We start from the raw sequence: 13,815 nt of genomic DNA on the forward strand, positions 1-13,815 counted from the left end.
ATTTGAATTTCGCGCCTTTTTCTAGTGACAAGATTTGCTTGACCAACTATATCTTGGAGTTTCTGTTTCTGCATTCTTCATCCAAGGAGGTTAATTGAGGAGTACATCGTACACTAACCAATTTAAGTTATCGTTTTACGAACGAAAAAGCAATTAATATTCTGAAAAAGTAATCCGCGTTTGTAGCAACTTTATTGGTGCCGATTTCATGCAATTAATCAAACCGATAAGACAAGTGTAAAAGTATTATTTCAGATTGAGCTGAAATTTTGCATAGGTACATGTAGATCGGATGACAATGCAATATTATGTCGATCTGTTAACGGAGACAAGAGGTGGCCATGAGAACTCTGTGATAGATCAAACGCAAACTAATTGAGTTTGGGGTTGTTAGAATTGTCTCGTTGAGTAGTAGTTGCTTGTGGATAGAAAAGTAGTCTGCCAATTTTTTATCAAGCATATACGTCTGCGAACAATACTACAATTTTCGGGTAGTTATAGCATTTATGAATGAATGAATGATTTTATTCACTTGAACCCTACTTCCCTTCCTTCCTTCCCTTCTTTTCCTTGTTGTACTTCACTTGATTGATTAACCAACCAAATACAAAACCGCCTGGATCAGTCACTGAACGACCTGACTTTAACCTACATTATTTGATCATGTAATGTTTTCATCTACCCTCAACTGGCTTAAGGAGCCAGTTGAGGGTAGATTTATACATACTATAGTGTCGGAGGCCAAAATCCACTTTGGGTCGCTGAGCCAGCGAAATAATATATCTGGGTTTGAGAACTAATATTAAGAAATTAATATTAGGCGATTTTTTCCCTCATAAATAAAATTATTGATTGATTGATTGATTGATAAATTCCCCACACAAGGGGCAACAGACCAAACTCTCTCACACATTTAGAGGAAGCCGCTGTGCAGCAGTGGGATGTGTGTATTTGTGTATATGATGAGCTTACCGTCTTTAAGCCAGGGCGGGGGCTGCGTCATGAAGGGCGGCAGCGCGCCGGGCGGCTGCATCATGCCGGGCGCCACGCCGCCCATGCCGCCCATGCCGCCCACGCCGCCCATGCCGCCCAGCGGCCCGCTCATGCCCATGCCGGCGGGGTTGGCCAGGCCGCCCGGGGGCATTTGACCTGTCAACGAACGTACATTAATAATATAATAACTAACCGACTGCATACTGCACTGTCATTTTTAACATCTAATTCTAAGGCACATTATACTATTGAAGAATATCTAAAAAAAAAAAAAAAAAAACCGCTCTGACAATGACAGACGTCTCGTAAATTTTATTTGCTATAATTATATTTTTATACGTTTTTATTGTTAAAACTGTTGTGTATTTTGCCATCTAATGTACCTTTGACCTGGCTATGTGGAAACATAAAAATTGACTACAATACGTGTGACTCAAATCCCATACACACACCACTTACATTGACATTTGTTTGACAAAACGGTCAACACAACATTACGGCAAAACGGTAATAACGTATGCAAAGAATGATTACGAGGAGTCAAAGACGTGCAGCGGAGTCGACCAACAACGCACGACCACCACCCCCGCCCGCCCCGTCCAGTTCCTCGTCCACATCGTCGTCAGGCGACGAGTTCGCAACGGCGCCTGACACAGACGGATCCAGTGACGAGGGCGGGCCGCCGCCACGACCACCTGCGCGACGAGGGCGGCCACCGCTGCCGGCACGCTTGGGGCCTGCGGGACATCCTGCCCCGCCCACGGCTCCCGCTGCCGGTGGTATAGTGCGACGCATGAGATGGACTCGAGACATGAACGAGAATGTCATGCGCGCCTATTATGGGGCTACAGAGGGGGGAACACAGCTATCCGCCTATCGTTCGAGAATACTGCCTCTGTTTCAGGCTCTTGAACCTACCATCACCGTGTCGGAGCAGCGATTATCGGATCAGGTGCGCGTCATTCAGCGGCTAAAGCGCTTGGATGACGCGACACTTGATCGGCTTCGCCAGGAGGCTCTCTCTGCTCGCGCGGACTCCACCTCGGTGCGGGATCTGCCCGCCACGTCGCCGGATCCGGTGCCCGCACCCGACCTGGCACCGGCGGCGCCACGGGTTGATTTCTGTACCGACGAGGGGGACTTCGCGAGTCAGAATGTGAGTACAACTGCTAATGAGCAACTGAGGAGGACTTTGGAAGAGGCGATTACGCAGTATCGCGCCACAACCAACTCTAGGCCCCGATTACCACGTCTGCCTATGAATAGACGCAATCTAGCGCTCATGGGAGCCCTAAACGCTTTACTAGACCCACATCTGCGGACTAGTAAAGATTTAGATGATACGCACTCGATCATGTACTGCGGAGCCATCGCGGCGTGCCGTGTTGCTCGCGTCAAGTTCCCGGACGCTGAACGTGCACCTAGGACCGCCGGAGGTGTCCCTGCATGGCAAGTGCGGATCGAGCGACGTATCAGCTCGTTTAGGACTCTCATCGCAAAGCTGATCTGCTTCAGGGAGGGCAACAATCGCCCCCGAGTAATGCGCTTTGTGAACCAGGCGTTCGCGGGGACGGATATCAGGCCCCGCGACTACATGGCCAATGTCACAGAGCGCATCGACTTTCTAAAGCAGAAAGTCTATGCATGGGCAAACCGTATTCGCCGCTACAGAGAGCGTGTGGATCGATTTCAGCAGAATCGCCTTTTTCAAAGTGACCAAAGGAAGGTGTACCGAAAGTGGGAGGAAACCAACCTTCGTACGCCCGACACGCAGCCGCCGGATGTTACTGCCATGACCGACTTCTGGCGTAGCATCTGGTCGGTGCCTGTCGGACACACCGAGGGGGGTTGGATGAGTGTTGTCGAACGTGAGTGCGAGTCCATCGAACCTATGGGGGCAGTCACCATCAGCCCCGATGACGTCAGTTGTGCCATCCGCACGGCCCAGAACTGGAAAAGTCCTGGGCCGGATGGATTGCACAACTTCTGGCTAAAGTGGTTCCGATGCTCGCACTCGCGCTTGGCAGCACAATTTCAACAAGCCCTCGAGCTTGGTTCTCTCCCACCTTCCTTAACAACTGGTGTCACCTTTCTGCTCTATAAGTCCGGTAGTACCACGGAAGCGAAGAACTACAGACCCATTACATGCTTGCCTACACTCTACAAGCTCCTTACATCCATTTTGAGAGCAAAAATCAATGCGCACATTATCGCAAACAATATTCTGGCTTCCGCTCAAAATGGATGTCGGGTTGGGTCCCGTGGTACTAAAGAGCTCCTCCTCATAGACATGACCATTTGCCAACAAATCCGGCGGAACAAGGGGGCCCTCTCAGCCGCTTGGATTGACTACAAGAAGGCCTATGATTCGGTGCCTCACTCATGGTTGGGGAGGGTCTTAGAGCTGTATAAAGTTGATGCAGCTTTGAGAGCCTTCCTAAGCGCGTGTATGAGACAGTGGACCACAGTCCTTCGTCAACCAGGAGGCGGAGATGACCGCCCTGGCCCGCAGGATTTTATAAGGATTAAGCGAGGAATCTTTCAGGGCGACAGTCTGAGTCCCCTGTGGTTCTGCCTAGCTTTGAATCCCCTCAGCACCCTGCTGAAGGATTTGGGACTAGGTTGCCGGCTTCGGAGAGAGGGTGTAGTCATTTCTCACCTTCTGTACATGGATGACCTCAAATTATTTGCACCAAATAGCCAAGACTTGTTGGAGCTACTGAAAACCACGGACGTCTTCAGTAGTGCCATCCACATGGAGTTTGGTGTCGATAAATGTGCGGTTATGCATGTACAGCGGGGGAAGGTTGTAAATTCAACAAATTTACAACTCTCTGAGACAATGTCTTTCAGATCTATCTCTGAATCAGAAACCTATAAATACCTTGGTATGTCACAGTCGTTGGGTATTGAGGACGAGGGTATTAGACGGTCGGTGAAGGAGCGCTTTTTCAGTCGGCTCACAAAAGTCCTTAACAGTCTTTTGTCAGGAGGCAACAAAGTGCGCGCCTTCAACGCCTGGGTAATGCCCCTACTCACATACTCCTTTGGCATACTAAGGTGGACTCAGACCGAGCTGGACGCCCTGGATCGGAGGGTCCGGTCACTGCTCACCACACATCGCATGCTACACCCACGCTCGTCAGTTATGAGATTGTACATCCCACGGAAGTGTGGAGGCCGAGGCTTCCTAAACGCCAAGGATCTCCACAACCGCGAGGTGTACAATCTCAGGAATTATTTCCTTAACAACGAGTGTGGGATGCATCGTGATGTGGTGGCAGTAGACAGGAACCTCACGCCGCTCTCCTTGGCAAACGAGAACTGGCGCAAACCTGTGGTACTAAGTACTGCGGATCGCAAGGCGGCATGGGAGAGTAAGGTGCTACACGGGCGGTTCTACAAGGCCCTCACGGGACCCGATGTGGACCTGCTCGCGTCGGTGAACTGGTTACGATTCGGGGACCTCTTCGGAGAAACCGAGGGTTTTGCCTGTGCAATTGCGGACGAAGTGATGATGACGAACAACTATCGGAAATATATCCTGAAGGACGGTACGGTCGACATTTGTCGGGCATGCCGCCGTCCCGGAGAGTCACTCAGGCATATCATTTCCGGTTGTTCTCATCTTGCTAACGGCGAGTACTTGCACAGACATAATCTCGTAGCCAGAATTATTCACCAGCAACTTGCTCTTCTATATGGCCTTGTGGACCGCGAAGTACCGTACTACAAGTACTTACCTGCGCCTGTTCTCGAGAATGGTCATGCCACGCTCTATTGGGATCGATCTATCATCACAGACAGGACTATTGTAGCCAATAAGCCTGACATTGTGATAATAGATCGATCGCAACGTCGGGCCGTGCTCGTTGACATCACCATCCCCCATGATGAGAATCTCGTGAAGGCCGAGAAGGACAAGTCCAGTAAGTACCTAGACTTGGCTCACGAGATAACCGCCATGTGGGATGTTGATTCGACGATCATTGTCCCGATAGTCGTTTCAGTGAACGGTCTAATAGCGAAGAGTCTCGACCAACATCTTGAGAGACTCTCGCTAGGTGGTTGGATCAAGGGTCAGATGCAGAAGGCGGTGATCTTGGACACGGCGCGGATAGTCCGCCGGTTCCTCTCTCTGCAGCCCTGACCACCGGTAGCTTGGGCCTTGCCCCGCTGCTGGCGGTACCCTAGGTTAGGTTTTTTATAATGTGTTTATATGTTTTTTTTTTATCGTTTTGTAAGTGTTTTTATATTTTACTTTTATATTCATATTATAAAAACCCTAACTTAAGACGAAAAATAAATAAAGAGAATAATAACTAACCGACTGCATACTGCACTGTCATTTTTAACATCTAATTCTAAGGCACATTATACTATTGAAGAATATCTCAATGACATACATTTGTAATAGAGTAGGTATAAAGGGGCCCACTGATTAACAGTCCGCCGGACGGTATCGGCCTGTCAGTTAGAACAAAACTTTGACAGTTCCGAACAACTGACAGGCCGCTACCGTCCGGCGGACTGTTAATCAGTGGGCCCCTTTAGTAATTTAATTATGCGATACAAATGACATTTTAAATATTTGCATGTCTTTGTGATAAAACATGTAGTTCTTTTTTAAATATGCATGACCTTTTGTACCATCACTCACTGTTAACTGTACATCGGTGGACCTTATGATTTTTAGATTTAGATATTTATTCTCATAATATGAAATTACATTATAAATTATGCTAGACTAATCTAGGTACATGAATTTATATTATGATCGTCATTCATTTTTACATAATATTATTTAATAAATACAAATTAAAAAATTACGTAAAAATAATTAATCTTATGTCAACAGTTTTCTCCATTCATGTCAAAACAAAATACGGGAATAACTAAGTAGGTATGAGTATCTCTTATTGATCTTCATGTTTTAAATAAAAACTAGGTACACATTACATTATACATAAATCAATAAATGAGAGCATGTCAAATGTACACGATTCAATTTATAATTTCAAATGTCTATGGCTTTTGTAATAACTAATAAGGTCCACCGATGTACAGTTAGGAGTGTTGCTGTTTGTATGTACCATGTTATAGCAAATAAATATCTGATTATGATTCTGACTTTACCAAGATACGTTACCTAAGGTGTTTGTATACAGATAGGCATTTTCCTTTACTTTTTCAACACACTTGCTCGAAAAATACCTCATTACATGCAGGTACGAGTACTGAAGGACAAAGGCGGCGTTGTTCCCGCGAGAGTTATGGATTGTGAAAAAAAACCGGCCAAGTGCGAGTCGGACTCGCGTTTCAAGGGCGCCGTACATTAAGTCCGACTCACGCTTGACTAATAGGTTTTCCTGTCATCTATAGGTTAAGAACTATTTTGTGTATGTTTGAAATGTCACCGTATTTAAGAATGATTTCGCTTAAAAATTTAGTTTTTTCTTCGCAAGTGTGATGAAAAACATTGTGTGTAACTCTGGGGGTAAGAATATTGTTACTCGAGTCTTTTAAAATATAATAGACTCTCGTACAGTATTCCACTTACGCCCCACGTTGCACAATGTACTTTTGTATGTCCATGTTCTTATATTTACAGTAATTTTAGGTATCCTACTCAAAATCACAAGTAGCATATATTTTACAATGAGAAACACTTCACTTCATTTATGAACCGACCTGCGGCAGCCATGGCTTCCATCTCCGCTTGTGTGATGACCTTGCACGTCGGGGACTCCTGCGGCCTCGTCCAGGTTGTCTCGCGTGTGCGCGCGTGGTAGTAGTATGACTTGCCTTCTTCGGACTTCGTCTCTACCCACAGTTCTGGTGCTGGCTGTTCGTAATACAAAAATAATTAGAATAATTTTGGAAAAAAGTAGAGATGCAACGGATAGTTGTTTGGCCGGATACCGGATATTCGGCCTGACCATCGGCCGCCGGGTCAGGTCGGCCGGCGGTATCCGGCCGCCGAAAATTCAGCCGTCGGAACTATACCTAAATTTCGGTTTTCAGGTGCGCATTATGCAGGTTTTGACCTGTTTCGTAGTGAACGTAAGCGCGGACTCATTTCTAAGTTCGAAACGAGTGCGTGCAAGTGAGTGGAATGTATAAATTGTTGTAAAATAATAAACCTGTGCGATTATAACCGTGACTGTTTCTTATTCCAATTGTGTTTACTCCGAAATCAAGCAATGTTACTATCCGGTATCCGGCCGGATGTTAAAATCATGGCCGGATAGGCCGGATACCGGATAGTAACCGAATATCCGGTGCATCTCTAGAAAAAAGCACTTACGTAGGGCAGATGCTCCGGGTTTGGCAACCTTAGCACCATTTTTGACCTAATTAATAATTATCTAATTAAATATGTGTACCAAATTTCAACTTAATTGGTCTAATTCTAGCAGTTTTGGAGAAAATTGGCTGTGACAGACGGACGGACAGACAGACGCACGAGTGATCCTATAAGGCGTCCTTACGAGCAATTCTTGTATATAATATAATAATAATATATAATAAATATTATAGGGGCATTCTTACACAAATTGACTAAGCCCCACGGTAAGCTCAAGAAGGCTTGTGTTGTGGGTACTCAGACAACGATATATATAATATATAAATACATAGAGAAAACAACCATGACTCAGGAACAAATATCTGTATCATCATACAAATAAATGCCCTTACCAGGATTCGAACCCGGGACCATCGGCTTCATAGGCAGGGCACTACCAACTAGGCCAGACCGGTCGTCATGACACCGTAAGATTGTGAACCCGTTAGTTTACAATCTAACGTAGGTTAGGTTAGGTTTGTTTATAATCTCCCTACCGTCAGTTTATAATTTAACTAGCGATATTATAAACTGACGAGTGTTTACAATTTTATGGTGACATATATTTATTTATTTATATACATATATTTAGGAGATCTCGGAAACAGCTCTAACGATTTCGATGAAATTTCGTATATGGGGGTTTTCAGGTCCGAAAAATTTATCTAGCTAGGTCTTATCTCTGGGAAACGCGCATTTTTGAGTTTTTTAATATATTTTCCGAGCAAAGCTCGGTCTCCTAGACAAGTCTGCAAATTTATGTGTTTGAAGCTTGTTCTTTAAGAACCCCATACTAAAGTCTTTTGAGTAAATATCAGCACATTCAAGTTTCATCCTTTCTGCTGAACAGGACCATATTTAACTATAATTTGTCTAAGCAAGCTCCCTTGCTTGGCAGTTGGCTGCTAGAACTCACCATATTAGGCGGCGGCATATTCGGCGGTGGCCCAAAGGGCGGCTGCCCCATCATGTTCGGCGGCGGGCCCATCGGCCCCGGCCCCATCATGCCGTGCGGCGGGGGGCCGAACGGCCCGCCCATCATGGGCGGCGGCATGGGCCCCCAGTTGTTGTCGTAGTTGTTGTTGAAGCGAGGCCGCCCGCGGAAGAAGCCGCGGCCGCGCATGGGCGGCCCGCCGGGCCCGTAGCCGCGCCCGCGGAACCGCATCGGCGGCGGCCCGTTCATCCAGCCGGGGGGCGGCCCGCGGCCCCGCCCTCTGTACAACAAAATTACGATTGTAATATGTGGCTTGCCATCACAGGCATTGACGTATATATCGCAGGACTGGCCTTACGGGCAATAAGAATGGGACATGAATGGGGCCAGTACAACGGTGTGACATCGCTACAACGCGATTGGTTGATGAGTTCGCATCACGCTCGCGATTGGTCGCAACTAGTTGCGTTTGGCTGCACAATTGGCTCGAATTCGTAAGTGACACCGCTGAACTAGGACCATTTTTATTGCCCGTAGGGCAGTTCTTAGATATAATACGTCAATGATCACCGGGGTCCTTATGTTTTAAGTGCAATAAGGACAAATTACGGGCAAGTCGATTTATCACCACTCGTTGCGAAAATTAAATAACTATTTTCATTTTCAATGAAAAAAAAACTAAGTAGGTACTTAGCATTTTATTTAAACAGATGCTTTCAAGTCAATTCAGTAAATACCTACGTACCACTAACCATAACCATACTGACTATATACACACACATTACATGAAAAGTTTGCATATTAGATAAGAAATTAATTGCATTGCTATCTATCATGTTATGCACATTTATAAATTAGACATAATTTGCAGTAGGTAAGGAATAGACCAAAGATAACCTAAATACTATAGTAATAAGCATAGATATCTTATACCTTTAAACAAGCAATTCTTGTATATTTATTTATTTATATGTATATATATTTCAGGGATCTCGGAAACGGTTCTAATGATTTCGATGAAATTTGCTATATGGGGGTTTTCGGGGGCGAAAAATCGATCTAGCAGGTCTTATCTCTGGGAAAACGCGCATTTTTAGAGTTTTTATATGTTTTCCGAGCAAAGCTCGGTCTCCCAGATATTATTACTTATACATAGTATCATACTATCATATAAATAGATAGCTCTCAGCATAGAAGGCAGAGTTACTAACAACTAAGCCCAGATGTCATGTTTAGCTTGCCCTCTTTTGGCCCACAGAAAGCAAGTGAGAGCCAGTCTACAAAATCAGACCTGTGAAAAGGATGCCCTTGGGTTAAAAAGTATCAAGACTCCCTGAACTGGGCTATGTGGCCATTGCATTTGAACCAGGGATGTTGCGAATATTCGCATCCGCAACCGCGGAATTTCTGCATTATTTTCTAAATCCGGATACACATCCGCATAAAATTGATGCGGAACTTAATGCGGATGCAGATGAATAAGTTGGTACACGAACATCTTAGCGGCGGTTTAATTGCTAGGTAATTTCGTCATTACCTATAATGAAATTGTCTAATCTTGACATCCGCAGAAGCGCCATGTGAGCCATTAAATATCCGCATCTGCGGATGTCAATAAATCTGCATCTGCAATAGTGATGTGCCGTTACCGGTAAAATACCCAAGGTGGTAAAATACCCAGTAATGTTACCGGTAATATTACCCAGAATCAGTAATTTACGGTAATATTCATATTAAGTAAATGTCAACATAAGTTGTTTTACATTAAATCATTACTTGTCAACAAATGCATCATACGAAGTGCAAAAAATCAACATAGGTTTACTTTTCTAGTAAATTCCCAAAACTACTGGTAATTTTCCCAATGTTACTCGGTATTTTACCAATATTACTAGGAAGTATTCCCCTTGTCTGGGCAAGTGGGCATAGTCAAAACCAGTTCCAGTCAAAACCACTCAATGAATAATACTAGAATTTTAGTAAAACTAAAACGAAAATGTAAAAATCACATTGATTTAATAATAATCATCACATTTTTATGAGTAGGTAAGGTGTAGTTCAATGACATTGTTTTTATACGTTATTTATTCATTAATTTTTTATAGCTTAATTTCGCCAATTTGTTCTATCAAAATAATTAATTTTCAGATAATTCCAGTAAATACTAAGTAAATTTTATTGGATACAATAATACATTATAAATTCGCTATCCTAAATATTATCAAATTAATAAATTACATTAAAATTAACTTAAACTAAACTAGATATTACTAGAATTAAAAATTAAATAAATAAATTAGTACTAATTTAAACTACCTATAAATACAGTATAAAAAAAAAACCTATAAAGGACCCAATCATAAAAGAAATGCCCCGTCTAAAAGTTCGGCCTGCGGCATGGACCCCATTACACTGGCGGCGTTACCTCTCTGTACCGCTAGGGCGATACGCTGAGAGAGGTACGCGCCAGCCCTACGGTCCCCTGTGGATTCGACCAGCCGCGCCGACAAAGCCTTCATGAATGCCTTCATGTCGGATGACCAAGGTCCCAGAGTCTCAACTGCGAGCGCCGCAAACTCATAGTCGTTAACTAAGGTCGAGTATTTGCGGCGCTTGAGAATCTGGGCCTGGTCAGCCGCAGCGCCAGCCTGGATGCGAGTCGCCCCGATGTGGGACTGTGCAAGGGTGTCAACGCACGTCGCGTCCCACACCAGGGCTCTTCCTAATTTCCACGGCACTAACGTTGCTCCGTCGGGACGCTTGCCGTCATCTCTAGCCATGCCCACTGGTTCTAAAACTGCAGGCACAGAGACGGTGGCAAGCGCGCGACGGACCAAATCGTTGATAGTGCCGTGGCGATACATGCGGCCGGCGCTTTTTGCGCAAGAGAGGCCATGCCGGCCCAGCTGGTCCACACTTTTGCCGCAGGCACATGTGTGGGAAACACATATTCTGGACCCAAGCCTCAAGCCTATTGCTATTCTTAGGCTACTTGGGTCCAGAACCGTGCCTATTGCCTTGGAAGGGAGAGTCTGTAACCAGTGCCCCGACTCGGGGGCCGAAACTGCCAGAATTCGAGCGTGATCAAAGTCGTCCGGGCTGTTGTCTATAAGTGTGGCATGGACTGCCTCTAGGCGAGGGGAGTCCCAAGCCCGTTGAATGTGCCTGGCGTCTGGGATGTCCGCACTCGGGCATGACTGACACCATGCCTCTCTGGCCTCCCTGAGGCTCGCTACCTCATCATCGAGTATCTGTGGAAGGTTTAGAATGACACCGATGAGAGACAGCGAGCCGTACACGGAAGACAGAAAAGCAGGTAAGGCCGAGCTGGCCGAAGTGCGAACTCCGAGCCCCCCAAACCTAATTGGGAGAACTGCCTGGGTCCACGACCTAGTATCAAACTGTATATTTAAAATTTTGGATAGCGTGGCCTGAAGGGAGGTATCAATGGAAGAAAGAATAGAGGGAAACTTCCAGATTGGGCAGCTGCGTAGCAAATACATGAATTTTGGGGTGAATAGACAGAAACGGATGATGAAGAGAGCTATATGTGGGTTTATTTTGAAAAGTAACTCTGATGTACTGTTAAAAAGATTTAGTTTACAGTTAATAACAGGTGCGATAGCTTCGCCAAAGATCGGTGAGCCCAAAAGAGTGAGGGATGATTTTGATTGAACTGAAATATTTGGTAAAACTTCGTTAAAATTAGTCAAATAGTCGTTTTTTATGTCCGAAGGAAGGTGTTCAGGGAAAAAAATTTCGCATTTGGTATAATTTAGTGAGAGTCCGATTTCAGAGAACTTTTCTTCGATACATATTAAATCATCTAAAACAGTTGCAGCGTCTCCTCCAAGGGATCCGTCGTCTAAATACCATATGTTGAATTTGGACTTTAAACCTGATATAATGGGGTGGATGACTAGACTAAAGATGGCTGGCCCAAGCGGGTCCCCTTGTTGGCAGCCCATGCTCGATGAAATAATGTTATCTCCAAATAACAATTTTGACGGTGCTCCGTAACATTGCCAAATGTATTTGTAGAGGTCTGGCAGTTCTTTTTTCACCGCTGCTAGCAGAGCACCGCGATCGATCGAATTAAAAGCATTTTTTACATCTATTTTCACAAAAATTTCGAAATCAGGACCACTTAAAAACGTGCGTGCAGCGTGCACTGCCGCCTCACATCCCCCTTTTACACCAAAACCTAGCTGCTTAGGCTTAAAGAGATGTGTAAGTTTATCATTAAATTTCTTACAACACAGCTTTGAGGCCAAACGTCTGTACGTGCATCCCACAGCAATCGGACGAATACCGCCATCCTTTTTTGCGAGAGCTACTAGGTTGGCGCCGTACAAAAGTGGGGCTATCTCGGTGTGCACGAGTCCTGCAAGCATTAAATTGATAAGTCCTGTTATTTCTTTTACCAGGGCAGAACTCGTGTCACCTAATGGTGTATTGATTAGGTCCTTAAGGTGCTGGGGAGATAGCCCGTCCATCCCGCCGGCAGATCCGTTGGGAAATGACCATATTGCCGACTGAACTGCGTCCTCTGACACGATAATTGTGGGATCGTCGGTAGCGGGGGGATCTAGAAGGCTCGAGGTGGCAGCTGGGACTGGGTGTTTTTCCCTCAGGGCGGCATAAGTCTCGGGAGAGTGCGTAGCTAAGTCGTCGCACGAGAAAAGAAGCCGGGCAGCTCCCCCCACGTCTCCCTCCGAAAGTTTATTTTCGATGGACCTAACTTTAAAAGCTAGTGAACTCACAGGAGTGCGAGTGTTGATGTCACGACCTTGTGAGATGATAGGCGAGTCGGAAATAGAAAACGTATTACTTTTTATTTGAGAGGTGAGTGACGATTTGTTGGATCTGTCTACATGTAAAACTTTGTACGGAAACGTGAGTAGACGCTCCCAAGCTTGAAAAGAATTTTCAACAACAACCTTAGCTACGCACTCGGTGAGGCTTCGTGCTACGGTAATGCGTGCACCACGAGGTATCCTCTTTATGACTGGGTTGTTAGTTTTCAAAAGCCCTAATTTTTTGGCAAGAGATGTTGCATCTGTGGGTGACGATGATACTGTTGTTGCTGTAGGGCCCCTAGCAAAGTTTGATGGTGCGGGTTGAGACGCGCTGGGCAGCGGGGTATCAACGACCATACGAGTGCCATGACGGCGAGACGTATGGATGGCGAGCCCCCGCGGTCCTTTGTATTGTTTATTATCATCACAAATGGGGCAATACAGCAAATCCCACCTGTTGATGCATGGTTGTGAGGACATAAACTCGGGATATAAAATAAAAACTACTTAACTATAAACTTAAAAATTACATACGAACACAAGCGACGAATTATAAAATATGTAGATCACAAAAACACAACAACAATTCACCAAAAGTTTGACACATGACATATTTCTTTCATATTTATTATTCTGGATAATTGTATTTATTTAGTGTTTATTTTTCATCAAGCAAGTACTTGAGCAGTAGCAGGATTTGCTTTGGAGTAGCGAAATCAATGGTAGATAGGCTATACGCTCCA

The 13,815-nt window shown here is 45.0% G+C and overlaps 1 protein-coding gene across 1 annotated transcript in view; it reads right to left on the reverse strand.

Moving 5' to 3' along the window:
• Positions 1-13,815, reverse strand: part of LOC134803087 (uncharacterized) — a 94,156-nt gene that overhangs the window by 77,158 nt on the left and 3,183 nt on the right. The window contains exons 2-4 of the mRNA XM_063775794.1: positions 8,256-8,553; positions 6,685-6,838; positions 973-1,149 (exon numbers count right to left, since the gene is read on the reverse strand). Coding sequence (XP_063631864.1) covers positions 973-1,149; positions 6,685-6,838; positions 8,256-8,553 — 629 coding nt within the window. The remainder of the gene's footprint in view (positions 1-972; positions 1,150-6,684; positions 6,839-8,255; positions 8,554-13,815) is intronic.

Source organism: Cydia splendana, chromosome 26, assembly GCF_910591565.1.
Source record: "Cydia splendana chromosome 26, ilCydSple1.2, whole genome shotgun sequence".
In the NCBI taxonomy this organism is placed as follows: Eukaryota; Metazoa; Arthropoda; class Insecta; order Lepidoptera; family Tortricidae; genus Cydia; species Cydia splendana.